Source organism: Miniopterus natalensis, chromosome 12 (genome assembly GCF_054644295.1).
Source record: "Miniopterus natalensis isolate mMinNat1 chromosome 12, mMinNat1.hap1, whole genome shotgun sequence".
NCBI classification, from domain to species: domain Eukaryota; kingdom Metazoa; phylum Chordata; class Mammalia; order Chiroptera; family Miniopteridae; genus Miniopterus; species Miniopterus natalensis.
Window position 1 is genome coordinate 33,697,270 of NC_142092.1, and position 16,360 is coordinate 33,713,629.

Genomic DNA, 16,360 nt, shown 5'->3' on the forward strand with positions numbered 1-16,360 from the left:
CCACTTGAATTAAATTACAGTTGAACTAAAAGACAGGTCTCCTGCCTTACAGTGTATGCCACTTTCCACTGTGCTGATCAGTCTTTCCGATGAAAGCAATGACTAATTCCATTTCTCAAGCACTTAACAGTAAATGACTGTTCGAAGGTCTGGGGAACTGGACTACTCAGTCTTGGAAGGAGAAAGTGGCTTCAATCTGCTTTCATACTGGGCTTTATTAATGCCAGTTCTTGGACAGGCACGGAGCTGGTTGCATCAGAATTACCTGGAAAGCTTGCTAAGAGTACAGATTTTCTATCTTACCCTTACTTGGAATTCCTGGTGGGGTGGAGCCTAAGAGTGTGCATTTTAAATAAGTATCCTTGTATAATTCTGATATGCAGTCAGGAGTAGAAAGCATTGCTCTAGTGAAAATCAGGGGGTTTTTTGTTTGTTTTTTCACTAGGCATGGTAGAAAGAGTGTGCCTGAGATGCTACGTCAGGTGTGGTCCAGGAATGTGAGGCTGAGAATTATATTCAAGACCCTTACCTGCCACTTATGGACAAGTCACATGGCCTCTCTGACCCTCACTTCCAACCTGTAAAAGTCAGCTGGTCACAGGAGCTTCCTTTTTACCTTGGGATATGGTTTTCAGAATAAAAGTAATTTACCTAATTAAGGCAGAGAAAGTGGAGAAATAGAAAGGTTTTAGACCTAAGGATGTGGAGATGCTCCTAAAACTTAACCAAACTTTCTCCAGTGGAGGCCTTTTTTCAGTGCCCCTGAGGCATGGAGCTGTGTACCAACTAGGAATGCATAGTTTAGTGCCAGGAAAGCTTGAAATTATGGCTCTGCCTCATGCTCGAGAATGCCAAGCTTTTGTCCAAGATGAGCGGGATATATCCTGGGTAGAAATTTCCCTTGCTGGCTTGTTGAGCACCCACAACTTTCCAAGGTGACGAGCTGATGATAGGATCGGAGTTCAGGTTTCTGTCCTATGGAAAGGTCCAGGTCCTGGACAGTAGGAAACCAGTGTTTACTGCTCTGTCAAAGAACCAAGGTCATTTAAGAAGCCAAATCATCTTTTATGCTAGGACCAGCTATTCACTCACTTCCTGGGAAGGGCCCAGGAAAACTGCTTTACAGAGAGAAGGGAGGCATTTTCTAAATCCTCAGATTTCAGTGGAGGAAAACTGTTCATCTCAATTGCATTCTGGCTACTTTTCTGAAGTTCTGCATTTGAAGAAATTTTTACTTGTTCCGTATGCAAAAGAGGATGTACTAAAATACTAAAACAAAGATAGAAACTCTGAAGTTTTTTGGCATTTGTTGATGATGCTCTACCGGTTTCTATCACTGTCATCTAAGAAGTCATACAATTTGGGGAGTGTATGAATTGTCACAGCTCAGAGCTTGTCCCTTTACAGGTAACACTGAGGAATTGCTGTTTGTGAATATCTGGAAAAGCTCCAAGCTTGACCACCATGTTGAATATTATTTTTATTTTTATGTTTTTTAAAGCTAATGTCAATAGCCATACAAATTTGCTAAGTCAAACCAGGCAAGACAACCCTTTTTTTTTGTTTGCAAGAGACTGCTGTAAAAATTGTGAAAAATTCAGTTTTTCACAATAATAATAATAATCTTTTTAAATGAGCACTCCTATGTGCTGAGGTGTTGCTAAGCTTTTTGAATACATCCATCTTTTTCTGGAAATTTGGAATCGTATTCAGGTCTCCTGGCACCCACTTTTTCACTGTGAACTCTGGAGTACAGCCTGGTGCTCTTGAAGCTGGCTGTTTTCATATCTGCCCAGTCTCTAGCACAAAAGGAAGAGGCCCAGAGTATGTGTGTATTCCACGTCACAGGAAATCTCAAGCGTCTTTCTAGTCTTTTGAGATTTGCTGGATCCCTCTGCTTGTGATGCAGAAGTTGTAAGTGCGCTGAGGACGGGGCCCTGTCTATCTCCTTTACCTCTATTTCCTTGATATATGGCAGGCTTTGAGTGTTTGCAGGATAGATGGAAGGATGGAAGCCAGGAAGGAAAGGAAGAATGAAAGGAAGACTTTTCATTTTGGTATTCCTTCTTTGTGTTATTGGTAGTTATATTTTTATCATTCTTGAGTGAATGTATTTCTGGAGATCCTGGCATCAGGGTATCCCAAAAGTTGGGAGGATTCACAAAAACAAAACCACACACACATATGCACCAGTTGAAAGGGAGTGAGGAGGGATGTTATGAATTACAGTAAAAGCAGAATTATATAAAATTTTAAAATAAAGTTTTGATATTTTCAATCATCATATAATCATCAGCACAAATTAATAGCTAGTAAAGCACTTCTAGGAAAACTTCAGATTTTAAATTTCAAATACTTTTAAGTATTTGTAATTTGTTTTATTAATTTGATTATTTCCTGTGTGTGGGTTGCTGCCAATTACCTCTAAATAGCCATGTTTGGCAGTGGGTTAGGTTCCAGCTTTAGTGATCTAGTGATCTTTTGTATGTACTAAATTCTTATGGCCTTTAGCATAGATGTTCTCTGCTCTATTGTCTCAAGGTTTATATTATTGACTTGTTCTCTGGTTGTTTTGTGAATGGATTTTTATTTCTCCTAACAGTTATACAGTTTATAAAACTTTCAGGACCATGCCTCTTTCTTTATTTGTATTTCACACATGAACTACCTAAACCTAAAACAGGATTAGGTTCACAGTAGTGCTGTTGAACAAATATTTAGTAGATTTACCTGTCTCTTATTTATATGATTGTTTTATTACATATTGTATATTTTTTAAATGGTAAAATAAAGGAAAACTTTAGTCCATTCCCTATCTCAGTGTTCATAAACTCTACATTTGAACTGTTTCAATATCTGTCGAAGTCTCTAGAGAAAGAGGCCCATAGATTTGTGAATTTCAGATTATTGAGGTTCTTCCACATTTTTGTAATTTGTGGCCAGTTTGTGTAAATTTGGCTGGGTAGCAGATATGACATGAGGAAGCATCAGTGCTCAGGAGATCAGAGTCTCCACTGGGCTGGTTGAAACAGGCTGTGCACACAAGTGCAATTCAATCTAGGCTGGGCTAGAGCACAATCTAGGCTGGGATGTGATTGACATCCCCAACCAAGTGCCTCCTAGTAAAGTCTGGAAACTGAAACTCCCTTCTGGACCTTCTACAAACTATCAACCCTGGGAAACAGACTTCCTCCTAGAGTGGGAAGAATGCCTTCATGACATGAGGTCCTTTTCCCAGGGTTTCCATAGTTCCAGTTCCATGACCCTTCAATTCATTCTCCATGCTGATGAAAAGTGGCAAGAGAGGGTATTGTTTGACGCCTAAGTGTGGAGCAGAAACAAAGGAATGGGGCCTCTGAGGTTGTGTCCACAGTTAGCAGTGCACTGGGACTAGGAATCCTGGGAAAGCATGGCTCTTCACCGCAGACTGAAGGATTCCAAACAGACTGTTTCTTTTCACCATGTCTGCCAAGGGACTTTTAACGATGGTTCCCATCCCTTGGGATTTAAGATGCAAGACCTGAAATTGTGCTTTGAGGCTCCTCTACCTGCTCTCTGATGGTTTCTAGGTGGCCCACTGTATAGTGACTATAGAGTGACAAGTCCTCAACCTTGTGGTGCAGACCTTAAACCCACTGGAGAGATTTGTTGCACTGCTATGTCATGTCAAGAATTCTTAGAGAGTTGTGTTGTTCCCATCAGCAGCGGTGACAAAGAAACGAGATGGGCTGTATGAGTTAGGAGGTCCCACTGTCCCTTACCTTCCTGTGCTGGTTTGCTCAGGTGAGAGAATTGTGTCAGCGGGTCAGTCACGATGTTGTAATGTTTTCTCCTCCCCTGGGATGGCTGGCTGGACTGCCTCAGGATGTGCGGTAATGAAATAGTGCTGGTACATATTCCTTATTGGGTACCTCCTAAGTGACAGGTACAATGCTTAGGGCCTCCTCTACATTATTTCACTGAGACTTCTCAACAGTGGACCATACTGACCCTCATTTCACAGATGAGGCCGTTGAAGCTTAGGGAGGAAGGTCAAGTGCTGGTGAGGTTACATTGGCATAGCCAGGATTCAAACTTAATACCACTGACTTCACAGTGCTCTGCTGCTCCTGCTTAAGAAAATGCTGGGGGGGGGGGGGGTGGTCACTCTCCCCCATCTTGTTATTCTAGTAGAAGGGAATGGAATGAATGCAAGGGGACTTGGGAGACTGGTGTGATATAAACAGCACGGCCCCTGGAATTGACAGAGCTGGCCCCAATTTTGACTCCCCCGCTTTGTGGCTGAATTACTTCACAAAGATTGCTTAACTTCTCTGGGCATCCAGTTCCTCATTTCCAAGATGAATCTGTTCAGTGGGGTGATCTGTGAAGTTTTTTCTAGTGGAACATTCCACGTTGCTTCTAGCTAGCTACTTTTAGTGAGGAGCAAATCTGATGAATCATATCAAACTTCATACTAGAGTTTCACTCATTTATTCATTCAGTGAACATTTACGGCACACCTCCTATGAGCCAGGGCTAGGATAAAGTGATGAGTAATTTCAGACATAGCTTCTTCCCTCATAGAGCTTACAGGGTGTTGCTATGGTCAGGATATTAGCCAAAAGTCCTGCAGCATGTTTGTATCAAACATTATTATTAATTATTATCATCGTCCTCATGATTACCATCTAATTTATTGTAACATAGCCTCACCATTGGGAGCTATGTTGCCCACAGCACAGGATTAGCTACATCTGTCAGTTACTGCCTTTGTGAGTAGTAAAACCTTTCTGAGCTCACAGCTGGCTCTGATCTGCTTATATGCAGCATAGCTTTGTTCTCCAATGGGAGAAAATATTAGAGCATTTAATTTTTTTTAAGCATTTATTTTTATGTGTGAAAAGGTGACAATTTTTCCATGAGTCTTGCTTTTTGGCCAGATTTTGAAAGCTGAACTTAAGCAGTTTGAGACATGGGGAAAAAATACCTGTCACAATTCTGTAGCATGTTCTCCAATCTCAGATCCACTTGCGAGGTATGTCTCCCAATTTTCCCCTCATAACTCCACTATTAAAAAAACACACACAAATCCTTGTCTTGAGTGGATAAAAAGATCATGGGAAGAATTTCACTGCAAATTAATGAAACCCTGGTTTGCAAATGAGAAGGGTAAATCGATATGAGAGAAGTGGAGGGAAATTTGGCAACTTTCCTGCTTGCCTAATGTGAGAAAGAAGAAGCTCAAATTTATTACCTGAATCTTCAGAAGGGCTGCCTCAGCTCTAACCATGTGGGGTGTTTTATGTGCTTCATTACAGCTTCCAAGGCCCGCAATCATTACCGGGCTGTTCTCTAGGAGGGAAGTCATAGGTATCTGAGCCAAACTGCCCAGGTTTAAATCTACTTTTCATCACTTAGTCACGGAGTGACCTCACACAAATGACCTAACCTCAGTCTCTTATCTGTAAAAAGGAGCTATCAAATTGTGAAAATTAGATAATAGATATTTAAATGTTTTTTTATTTTTTGTATTTTTTATATTTTAAAAATAGATCATTATTGATTTCAGAGAGAGGAGAGAGAGGGAGGGAGAGAGAGAGATAGAAACATCAATGATGAGAGAGTCACTGATCGGCTGTCTCCCGCACGCCCCCGACTGGGGATCGAGCCCGCAACCCAGGCATGTGCCCTGACCTGGAATCGAACCCCAATCGCCTGGATCCCAGGTCGATGCTCAACCGCTGAGCCACGCCCGGCTGGGCAAATGTTTTTTTAAATTGATTTCAGAGGGAGGAAGGGAGAGCGAGAGGTAGAAACATCAATGATGAGAGTCGTTGATCGGCTGCCTCCTGCACGCCCCACACTGGGGATCGAGCCCACAACCTAGACATGTGCCCTGGCCGGGAATCGAACCACGACCCCCTGGTTTATGGGTTCACGCTCAACCACTGAGCCACGCCAGCTGGGCAATTAGGTAATAGATGTTTAAAATACTAAGTTCAGTGCCTGGTGCTTTACTATTACTCTTCTAAGAATGGTGTTTATCTCACTTTGCAATTCTACTTGAGGAGCAAGTTTTGTGTAAGTGTTTCCTGTCATGTCTGGCTCCAGGAAGTGTGTGTGCTGAGGTCTGTGCTGAATGTGCACATATCCTAAAACCCATCAGGAACCTCTTTGAGTAAATGAGTGAGTGAGTGACCAGCCATCCTGATTTGCCTGGGACTGAGAGGTTCCCTGGGATGTGGGACTTTTAGTCCTAAAACTAGGAAAGTTCCAGGTAGGCCAGGATGAGTTGGTTACCCCAGAATTGACAAAACCCTCACAAGTTTTCCAGACAAAACGGGCAGGGAGAAACCATGACATGGAAGCTGACTCCAGCGAGAGCCACCCACCTGGGCAAGGCCAGTGGCATTTATTGAACTAGGGACCACTGGCTACTTTTCTTTAACACCAAATTTGAACAAAAAGAGGAAGAAGTCTAATTCACTACCCCTAAGCGATCTGCTGCCATATAAAGTAGTGACTCAACCCTGGCTGCTTGTGAGAATCACGCAAGGAACTTAAAAAAAATACTGATGCCTGGGTCTCATTGCCAAAAATTCTGAGCATTGGTATCTTTTAATAAGTTCTTTAGGTGATTCTAACTGCAGCCTAAGTTGAGAACCAGTAACCTATGTTCCAGCTGGGAGTCTACAGCAAGTGCAAAATGATTTATATTTTCCTAACTAATAGATCCAGACTGCCCTGGCCTGAGTGTCTGCAGGGATGACTTGATCTGTTAGTAACATGTGTGATGCTTGATCAAGTTGATTGGCCCATGCTGGGATTTCCATTTGAAGAAATTTCAAACGGATGATTGAGAGGATAGAGTATTCTTTGTATTTCCCCCCTTTTCTTTTGTGACGTCACTGTACTTACTGGTGTCCTGCCTAGCTCAAAGTAATAACGATTTTAAAGCTTGAGAAATTTCGAAGTCTAATTTGGATGGAGGGAGAAAAGGGATGTTTCTGGTGAGAGAGAAAAATAGACCCTCTTTTTTGCACCAATTTTTGCTCGAGTCATGTCAGGTGGCAAGCTCTGACTGCTCCACTAGTCAGGGATCCAGAGGAAGCAAGCTTCAAAAACTGCACTGATGTTATTCAGTGCTAAAAAGAAATGAGCTATGAAACCATGAAATTCATGGAGGAACTTTAAATGCAAAGGATTTAGTGAAAGACATGAAACTGAAAAGGCTCTATACACTATGAGTCCAACTATATGATGATCTGGAAAAGGCAAAACTATGAAGAATGGTAGAAAGACTTGTGGTTGCCAGGGGATAGCAAGGAGGGAAGGATGAATAGGCAGGACACACAAGATTTTTAGGTCAGTAAAACTATTCTGTGTGCTCTAGTGATGGAGACATGTCACTATACACTTGCCAAAGCCCATAGAATGCCCAACACCAAGAGTGAACTGTAACATAAACTGTGAACTTTGGGCAATAAAATGATGTGTCACTGTAGGTTCAGCAGTTATAACAGATGTCCCGCTCAATTGGGGGACGTTCATAGTGGGGCTGGTAGCATTTGTGTGGGGATAGGAAGTATATGCTAACTCCCTGTATTTTTTGTTCAGTTTTGCTGTGGATCTAAAACTGCTCTAAAAATAGTCTATTAAAAAATTGTACTGGCAATAATGTGTATAAATGCTACCGTAGAATAATTTTTTTTCTGGGATCTCATGTTTTAAAGACAGAGCAGATGTGAACATACGAAGTGAGGAAGTAAAGAAATATCTTACTTGCTTTTTTTCCTAAACAGCTCTTTTTTATTGATTGATTTGAGTGAGAAAGAAACATTGATTTGTTGTTCCACTTATTTATGCATTTATTGGTCGCTTCTTGTATGTGCCCTGACTGAAGATCAAGCCTGCAACCTTGGCGTATCAGGATGACTCCCTAACCAACTGAGCTACCTGCCAGGGCCCCAAACAACTCTTTTAACTGTTCACGGAATGTTGGGATTTTGCCTGGGAAAAAAGGGGGTGAAATGCAGGCCGTGTGGACCTCCCTCTCTACACATGGTCAGCAACAGCAGAAATATCTGTGGGGGGCTTTTAATGTGAATCTGAAACTTTGACCTTGCCCCTGGGGTCTCTCTGTGAGACAAGCAGACCCTGTCCCCCCAATCCAGCTTCAATGAAGGCCAGTGTTGACAGCTCAGACATGGCCCTCCCTCCTTCCCAGTCCTGTCCTCACATTCTGTCTAATACCAAAGCCTTAAAGGATATCCCTGATCCTAATCCTAAGACCTATGAGCCTCACAAGGAGGGGGAGAGGTAATATTCAGTCTCTATGCCTTAAAAAGCTATATTATTCAATCTAAAAAAGGGGATCAATAGGTTCAATGTTCATCACCTCTTCATAAATGGTATTGATCCCTTTAATACCCCAACTGGCTTTTGGTAATGGAATTAATGTTTTTTAATATGAATTTCTATACACTATTGATACTTAAAATTTTATTTCTTTCTTATTATTAAAATAATACATGTTTATTGAGGAAATATGGCAAAAGAAGGAAAACACCTACCAGATTCTGCCAGTTCAGAGATAATGCTTGTTAACGGTTTGGTGTATATCCCTTCCAAAGCACCCAGAGAATGCACTGGAAACACTGTGTAATTGCACTGTCATCAGTGTCTCTATTCCCACCTCAAAGAACTGTAAAGAGCACAGTTAATTTTTCTTGGTCATTGGCCCCTTAGGAATCTTGGCAAATGTTTAACTTGTAGGTAAGTATATCCAAGCCAACTCACAATCTACTATTCAGTGGGCAACAAATGGTTGAGGTGTTTTTTTGTTTTGTTTTGTTTTTTTAAATCCTGCTAAAAGAACTTTATGTCTCTTCACCACTAAATTATGACAAGTTATCTCACAGTTAATAGCATCTTAGTGGCTGTATCTCCAGGTAATGTAACCCAGCAGGACTGCAAGGTATGCAGAGCCCATGTTTTAGAACAAAAGAGCATTTTTCTCTTGCTAGTGAGTAAAAGTGATTTTTCAGCTATAAAAGGACAAAAGGTTTTAAAATTATTCCACTGGGCAGGGTTTCCTAGATTTTTTTGGATTTTTTTTGGGTACTTGGCCATGGAGCTAACCCAGCATCTCCAGACTTCTTCCATTTTTGTAGCATTGTAAAGAATTCACTGAATGAGACTAGAGTCACTCCATAGTGTGATGATTAAAACCCAGGGTCCTCTTGACCTAAAGGAGGCTACAACCAGCTGTGTAGAAGTGTCATCAGCAGACCACTTGATCGGTGTGTAGGAAGAAGTAAAGACATCCCGTTTCCTTTTAAATATCTTCACTGCCCTCTCAAGGTTGTGTTTTCCTTTTTGAGAAAAAAAATTTAACATTTAATACTGTAAATGCAACAGGAAGGTAAAGCTTCATTGAGAAGTTATCGAAGATGTTTAACTTAACTAAGGGATTGTTTCAGCATGTTCCAGGTTTAAACAGCTCTGTGATACCAGGTCTCCCTTTTTCATTTTCTCTATGTGTTTCATAGCCCTGGAACCCAAGAGAACAAATGGCGCATCCCCTGGTCCCAGGCCCCTTCTTAAGACATTGCTGTCACCAGAGACAGAGAATAAAATTATATGAATAATAGAGGACAATTTGCCTCAAAGTATGTATTGAGGCACCAGCACCGTGTCGGTGCTTTCTCTGAATTACTAGCGACAAGATCAACAGTAACCTCTTGTGACATCCCAGCCACTGCTCTAAATACCTGGGTATATTTAGTCGCTTCATCCTGACAGTAACCCCATGGGGTGGAGGCCATGATTGTCCCTATGTTGCAGGTGCGGACAGCAAGTCACACAGAGGTAAGTAGCTGAGCCAGAATTTGAGCACGAACAAACTGGAGAGTCTGCCCTCCGAACGTGATTAAATTGCTACAACAACCCCACAAGATTGATGGTGGTGTCCCCATTTTACAGATGAGAAGGTGGGCTTCAGGAAGATGAACATCTGGCAATAGCTCCTCATACCTGGGAAGGAGCGGAGTTTGGTTCAAAACCCTAATTCCGAAGCCTTCCCTGTGCCTCCCCATCACACTCCATTACCCATACTGGACGCAGTTTTTTGTATTCAAGGCTTTATCCGCACCCGAGGGGACGCAGAATTGGCCGACGTGCAGATGCTCAAGTGGCCCACGCCGCATTTTTCTGGGTTTTTTGTACAAAGCCGCGCGTTCACTCTCTAGCCATGCAACGCCGCACTATCAGCTGCACCTCTTCCCGTATAAGTAGCTGTAGGGTTAAGCTTCCCAGTGCATTCCTGCCTCAGGGTCCTCGCGGTGGCTGTCCCTCTGCCTGGAATGCTTTGTCCTGCCATCTTGACGTGGCTGACTCCTTCTCAGGTGTAGGCTCAGATTTCATCACCTCAGGGGGCTGACCCTGACTGTCTGTATTAGTTTCCTAAGGCCCCATAACAATGACCACAAACTGGGCGCTTAAAACAGCAGAAACGTAGCCTTCTCATAGTCCTGGAGGCCAGAGTCCAAAACCGAGGTGCTGGTAGGGCCACGCTTCCTCTGAAGCTCGAGGGGGGATCCTTTCCTGCCTCTTTGCATTTCTGGTGGCTTCGTGCATTCTTTAGCTTGAGGCAGCATAACTCCCACTTCGCCTCTCTCTGGGCCTCCTCGCGGTGCCTCTTCTTCCGAGAACACTTGTCATTGGACTTAGGGCCTGCCTGGGTAATTCATGATGATCTCATCTCAAGATCCTTAATTATCCTTACAAGACTGCTTCTCCAAATAAGGCCGCATTCACAGGTTCTGGGTGGACGTGTCTTGGGGGTGGCATTACACCCTGCCCGAGGTAAACTACATTGCAGATAAAGCAGTCTTTGCTACCCTCGCACTGTGACACCATCAGCCTGTTAGTTTTTTTCTGAGCCCTTGTCCTTATTTGATGCATCTTGTTTTTTAATCTGTCCACTCTGCTGTTGTTACTTGTCGCCACCTCCTTGAATTCAAACTTTATGGGTATCACTGCTGTGTCCTTGGTGTTTAGACCAATGCTTAGCATAGTGTAAAAATCACCAAATAGTTACTGCATGAATGATATCATTTGGCAAATTTGCTGTCAACTTGGCTCCTTTCAACAATTCACAGGAATTTAAAATATTATTTATGTTATTTGAATTCCAGTTACATGTTTTTGGAAATCTAAGTATATTGTGGGACATATATTTAACTCAATGAATAAAATATATCCAGCCGTTTCAGTGTAACAATTGCTAACTGGTCTTCATAGTTTTGTTTAGCTTTTACTTTTCCCCCTGGCACAAATATTTCTTTCTCCCCTAGGCTCCGATCACCTCCGGGAGAAAGATGGCCTCTGGGCTGTCTTGGTCTGGCTCTCCATTATCGCTGCCCGCAAGCAGAGTGTGGAGGAAATTGTTCGAGATCACTGGGCCAAATTTGGCCGCCACTACTATTGCAGGTGAGAAAGAAGGGTAAAGGTGTTGGTATGGACCCTGGGGAACTGCTCTTGGGAAGGTTTCTAAAGCCGTTGGACTAGAACCTTAGGAAGGAGGCATCTTTCAGGAAGATCTGAGGAACACAGAGGATGACGCTGGATAACCCCTGGTAGGTGGTTGGAGGTGGTGTCAAACTGGAGGGACTCCCAAACTGGAGGGCACACATTTCCCCTCTCCTGTGCCATCCCTCTGTCATCTTCCCAGCCGTGCCTGTAAGGTGGGCAGCCATCTCGAGGGGGAATCTGAACTGCAGAGCCTTGGTGAGTTCTTCAGTGCTCATAGGGTTGTGCAGTTAGCCTAGCGCTTTCCTTGTTGGCTCTCCACCCATAATCATCAAGAAAGGGGGGGCAGAGACAGAAGCTGTGACAGGTCAGGGTGCTTTTGTAATCCTCTGCCTACCTTCTTACCTTCCCACTAACAGTCCAAACCACATCCAAGATGCCTGCGCTGGGGCCCTCTGAAGGGGCCACATGATTCAGGATCTCTAGATTTTGCTAAAGTTCTATCCCCATAGAAGGGGGTACAGAAAAGGGAAACGTTACCCTGGGAAGGAGGAAGGGGGGAAAAAGGTCAGTGGTTGAGAGCTTTGGGTTGGGGGTCTCTACCACTTTCCCGTTGTTGAAGTAAGTGAGGGGGCAGAGTGCTCTGGCTGCGTGGCTGCCTGCTGGGTGTGTGTCCCTAGTGCCCAGCCGCGGTTCAGGGGCAGCAGTGGCAGGAAAGGATGTTAGGAAAGACGTGGGAGTGGGGCAGGGGAATCCTTGGCTATGTCACAGGCTCTCTGTATTGAAAACAGATTGTGGCTCATTTGCTTTGCTTATGAATAGTTAACTCCTTTGGGTGTTTGGTTGTGTTTCAAGAGCTTGAGGGACAGAAAGAAATCTTCAGACTTCCCTTATAAGGTGATTGTTTCTTCTCTTAAGAGGTCATTTACTTAGATAAATATCAGAGAATAAGGAAGCCTGTGATTGCATTCATTAAAGTGAGAGACTGCAATGCTCTGGCAAATGTAGACAACGTGGTAATATTCTTGGTTCCTGTTTAGATGTGAGAGCCTGCAAACCACCTCAACTTATTCATTGTGTCATAAAATAAGGACTCTCAAGGCAGGTGGGAACTTGTTTTACCCGCTAGTATGTCTAACAAGTGCCAGAAAATCCTACTTCTTGTGGGCTTTTTTTGGCATATCAAGGGACTGACTGGCACAGCAGATCCTTCGATTGAATAAAGCTGTTTTTAAAAGTCCAACTTGATAAAATACATCATGACTGCTAACCTCTGGCTTAGGGAGACCGCTTTAAGTCAGGAATATGGTTCTCATAATTTGTGGAATGATTATCTAGCTTTCTGCCAGTGTTTTGAAGACATGGTGTTATGGTAAGTGTATTTATAATATAGTTCACTTTTTGTGGCCAAGAGCTTACATGATAATTACCTTGTTCATAACAAATACCATATTAGAGAGTATAACGCAATGGAGATTTGAATGCTTCTTGGACATTGTTTTATGTTTCAGATTTCTGTCCAAAAGATCACAGAGATAAAGGGAAAGGGAGGAGGGAAAGGTAGAAGGAAAGGTAAACATTTCCTTCAGCCTCTGGAAAATGCAGATTGAAAAGTGCTTGTGAAATAAAATGGTTTCTACCTTGTTTTCTTAGTGGAGAGGAGATTCTTAAACAAGTTTAGTTTAACTAATATAGAGCCTGGAGCTGTATCTGAGAACCCAGATGATTGTCCTTATATGAGTGGACCCCAGGAGTTCTCCATTTAGAGTTTTCTTCCCTGGAACATGTCGGTGGTGTTGGTAGTCAGAGGGGGTTGTGGTGACGGGAAGGCCGTGCTAGGACCTGCTTGTCTATGAAAATGAGCATTGGCACAGGCTGGTCTGATGACTTTGGCCACAGGCTGACTGTGATCTGCTCCATTCGTGGATTTTTCTCAGTTTTTGCATCCTTATCTCCTACTAGACCCTCTTATCCTATCACCCCACTGCTTTCTCCTTGGTTGGGTCTTTACCTTCCCCCAAAAGACTATCTTTAAAGAGAATCTAGGCTCAGAGCGCATGCACTGAGGAGAAAGAATGTTCTGAGTTCCCTGCTGCGTTGTCTCTGAGGCTGGGGAAGACTCACCCTGTTAGGAGGGAGGGACTAAAAGAAACAGATATAGGTGCAGGGGGCCCATTGCCAGACATGGTATCATTTCAGGGTGTCTATTCTGGCTGCTACCCTGATGTTCACTTGAAAGACATTGGTGGAAAAAAGCAGAAACAACTGCTCAGATCTTCCTTCTTTCCGTTCACTCTGAGAGCTCCCATTCTTTCCCTGTGTCACCGGGAGCCCAAATGTGAGGTCCCAGCACTGCCTCCTGCGTGAGCACGGCTGCCCTCGAAGGGCTGCTTCTGAGACAGAACAATCTGGTTGTGCCGTTAGAGCCGGGTCAAGACTCCCCGATGTTGGGAAAGGCCCTGCAGTTCCTTCATGGGAGTGACTAAGAAGACAAGTAATCAACACTTTTCAGCACTTGTGTCTGGCACTGTGCCAACTGCTTGGTCTCCATTATCATATTTAATCCTCATAACAAGAAATGAGATAGGTGTTATTTTTAGACTTTTTTTTTTTTTTTCTAATCACCTCTCAGCCCCATTGTTACATTTGATGATCTTGGCTAGGAGGACTTCTTTTTTTTAATGGAAAAATGCTGATATTTCTTCCAAGTTTCCGTGAAACTTTCATGGTATGTTGATCTCCCTCTTTCTCTTTGCCTCCCTTGTGTCATCCCTGGCCACCCTTCCTCCTCTCCCTCCCATCTTTCATTCCGCTACTTACAAAAACACTTGCTACTTACCAGAAGCAGCCAAGAACAAAACAGGTAAGGACTCTGCCCTCTGGGAGCTTACCGTTCTTGTAAGGACACAAGAAATAATAAACAAACATACAGAAAAGTTATATTTTCTTTGGATAACTACCAAAGAAAATACAAAGGGTGATGAGAGAGAGGGGAGATAGAGGGAAGGTATCTTAGGTGGACTCCAGAGAGGGTCACTCTCTGGAGGTGACAATAAGTTTGAAAACCGAAGGAAGAAAATGCACCAGCTATTTGAGTAGCCAGGGGAAGAATATACTAACTAGGTAAAGGGAACAGATAGAAAGAGCAAAGACCCAGAGGCAGGAAAGGGGGAAGTGTCTCTGAGGCTGGAGAGAAGGCCAGTGTGGCCCGAGCATAGTGAACAAGGGAGAAAGTGAGACAAAGTTAAAGTCGGGAGGTGGGCAGGGTCTGAGCCCACCGTGCCCAGACTATGGTGAGGGCTTTGAGTCTCATTCTCAATGTGATGGGTACTTTTGGAGGAATTTAAAGGAATGAGGTGACATGGCTTGATTTTTCCAATATCACTTTGGCTGCTGTGTAGAGAATGGATTGTAAGAGCTAGGTGGAAGAGGGGAGATTAGTTGGGGGTAGTTTTCTGTGTGATTCTTCCATGAAAACCAAACCAATGATTAGATGACCTTAAGAGGCCCACTTAATTTCTCATTCTCTAATTAGGTTTGTGTTCATCCTATGCCCTGCCCTCCCTCACCAGGTTTGATTATGAGGGGCTAGAGCCCAAGGCGACATATTACATCATGAGGGACCTGGAGGCCCTGGTCACAGACAAGTCCTTCATTGGCCAGCAGTTTGCTGTGGGGAGCCATGTCTACAGTGTGGCAAAGACAGACAGCTTTGAATACGTGGACCCCGTGGATGGCACCGTGACCAAGAAACAGGTACTTGCTAAGAAATCACCCAAACAGGGTATTAAGCAGAGCCTGGTGCCAAAGTGCCCTAGAGCTAGAGAGTCTTTAGGGATGTTCTACTCTGAGGCCTTCTATTTATAGGTGAGAACCCTGTAACCAGGAGCGGGGAAAGCCCTTGGTGAAGTTTACCTACCTCATGAGTGGCAGAGGGTAGAGAGAACATGGGACCCTGAATTTCTGTCCAGTATTCTTTCCACTTGGTAACTAATGGGCCAATATCTGAAACAGATAATAGACCCAATACTTCCTTCTGAAATGTTCGCACCTGCAGGCTATCTGTGTGGTGGCCATTACTGGAGATGGATGCAGTTAAGTTTCCAGAAGCAAAAGATCCTTTTCCTTGGGACCCCCAAGTGCAGGACCCCTTTTTATTACCTTATTTCATTGAGAAAGGATAGGAGCTTAGCCAGATGTTACTCCTGGTAGGGAAAGAAACAGTTGGAAAATTTGCCCCACAAAACCCCAAAGGGAGATTTAGGTTGAAAATTATTGATGGTTGAGAATTATTATCACCATAGATAAGTGACATAATTAACCACAACTTCTGTTATGGTTTCATCTTTGTGAATTGTATAAGAAAAGTTGAAAGCTATTACAATTATTTTTCTTCTCAGTTTTGTTTGTTTGTTGTCTATGGCAAATATTGACCACTCTCAGAGTAAATTTTAACATTTACAATCTAAATAAGATACTCCGAGTGACGTTAAGAGAAGTTCCACTCTAAAACCCCCAAATTCTTCTCTTCTTATACATTCTTCATCAAGTAGAGACGACAAAATAAATCAGAAGCTGTAAGTTCTTGGGGACTGAATATAAAAACATTTTATTAAAGTAATAATGCTATTTTTATTTTGACCAGTATTTCATTCATACTTTTTGCCCTAGGTACCCTGATTTGCAAATGTTCCAAAGCTCAGGGTCATCCTGTTATTCTCTTGGCATTCTCTCTCTGGTCTGTTTAGTTTTATGGTGATTTTTCATCTCTCAAAATGTCGGTCTTTTGTTCTAGAAGGCCTCCCATGGCCAGACAAAATGATGACAATCTTATTTTGAAAGGTCT

General features: G+C 43.0%; 1 protein-coding gene across 1 annotated transcript in view; it reads left to right on the forward strand.

The window, feature by feature from the left end:
• PGM5 (phosphoglucomutase 5) overlaps positions 1–16,360 on the forward strand; it is a 145,427-nt gene that overhangs the window by 89,203 nt on the left and 39,864 nt on the right. The window contains exons 8-9 of the mRNA XM_087822693.1: positions 11,340–11,475; positions 15,087–15,270. Coding sequence (XP_087678819.1) covers positions 11,340–11,475; positions 15,087–15,270 — 320 coding nt within the window. The remainder of the gene's footprint in view (positions 1–11,339; positions 11,476–15,086; positions 15,271–16,360) is intronic.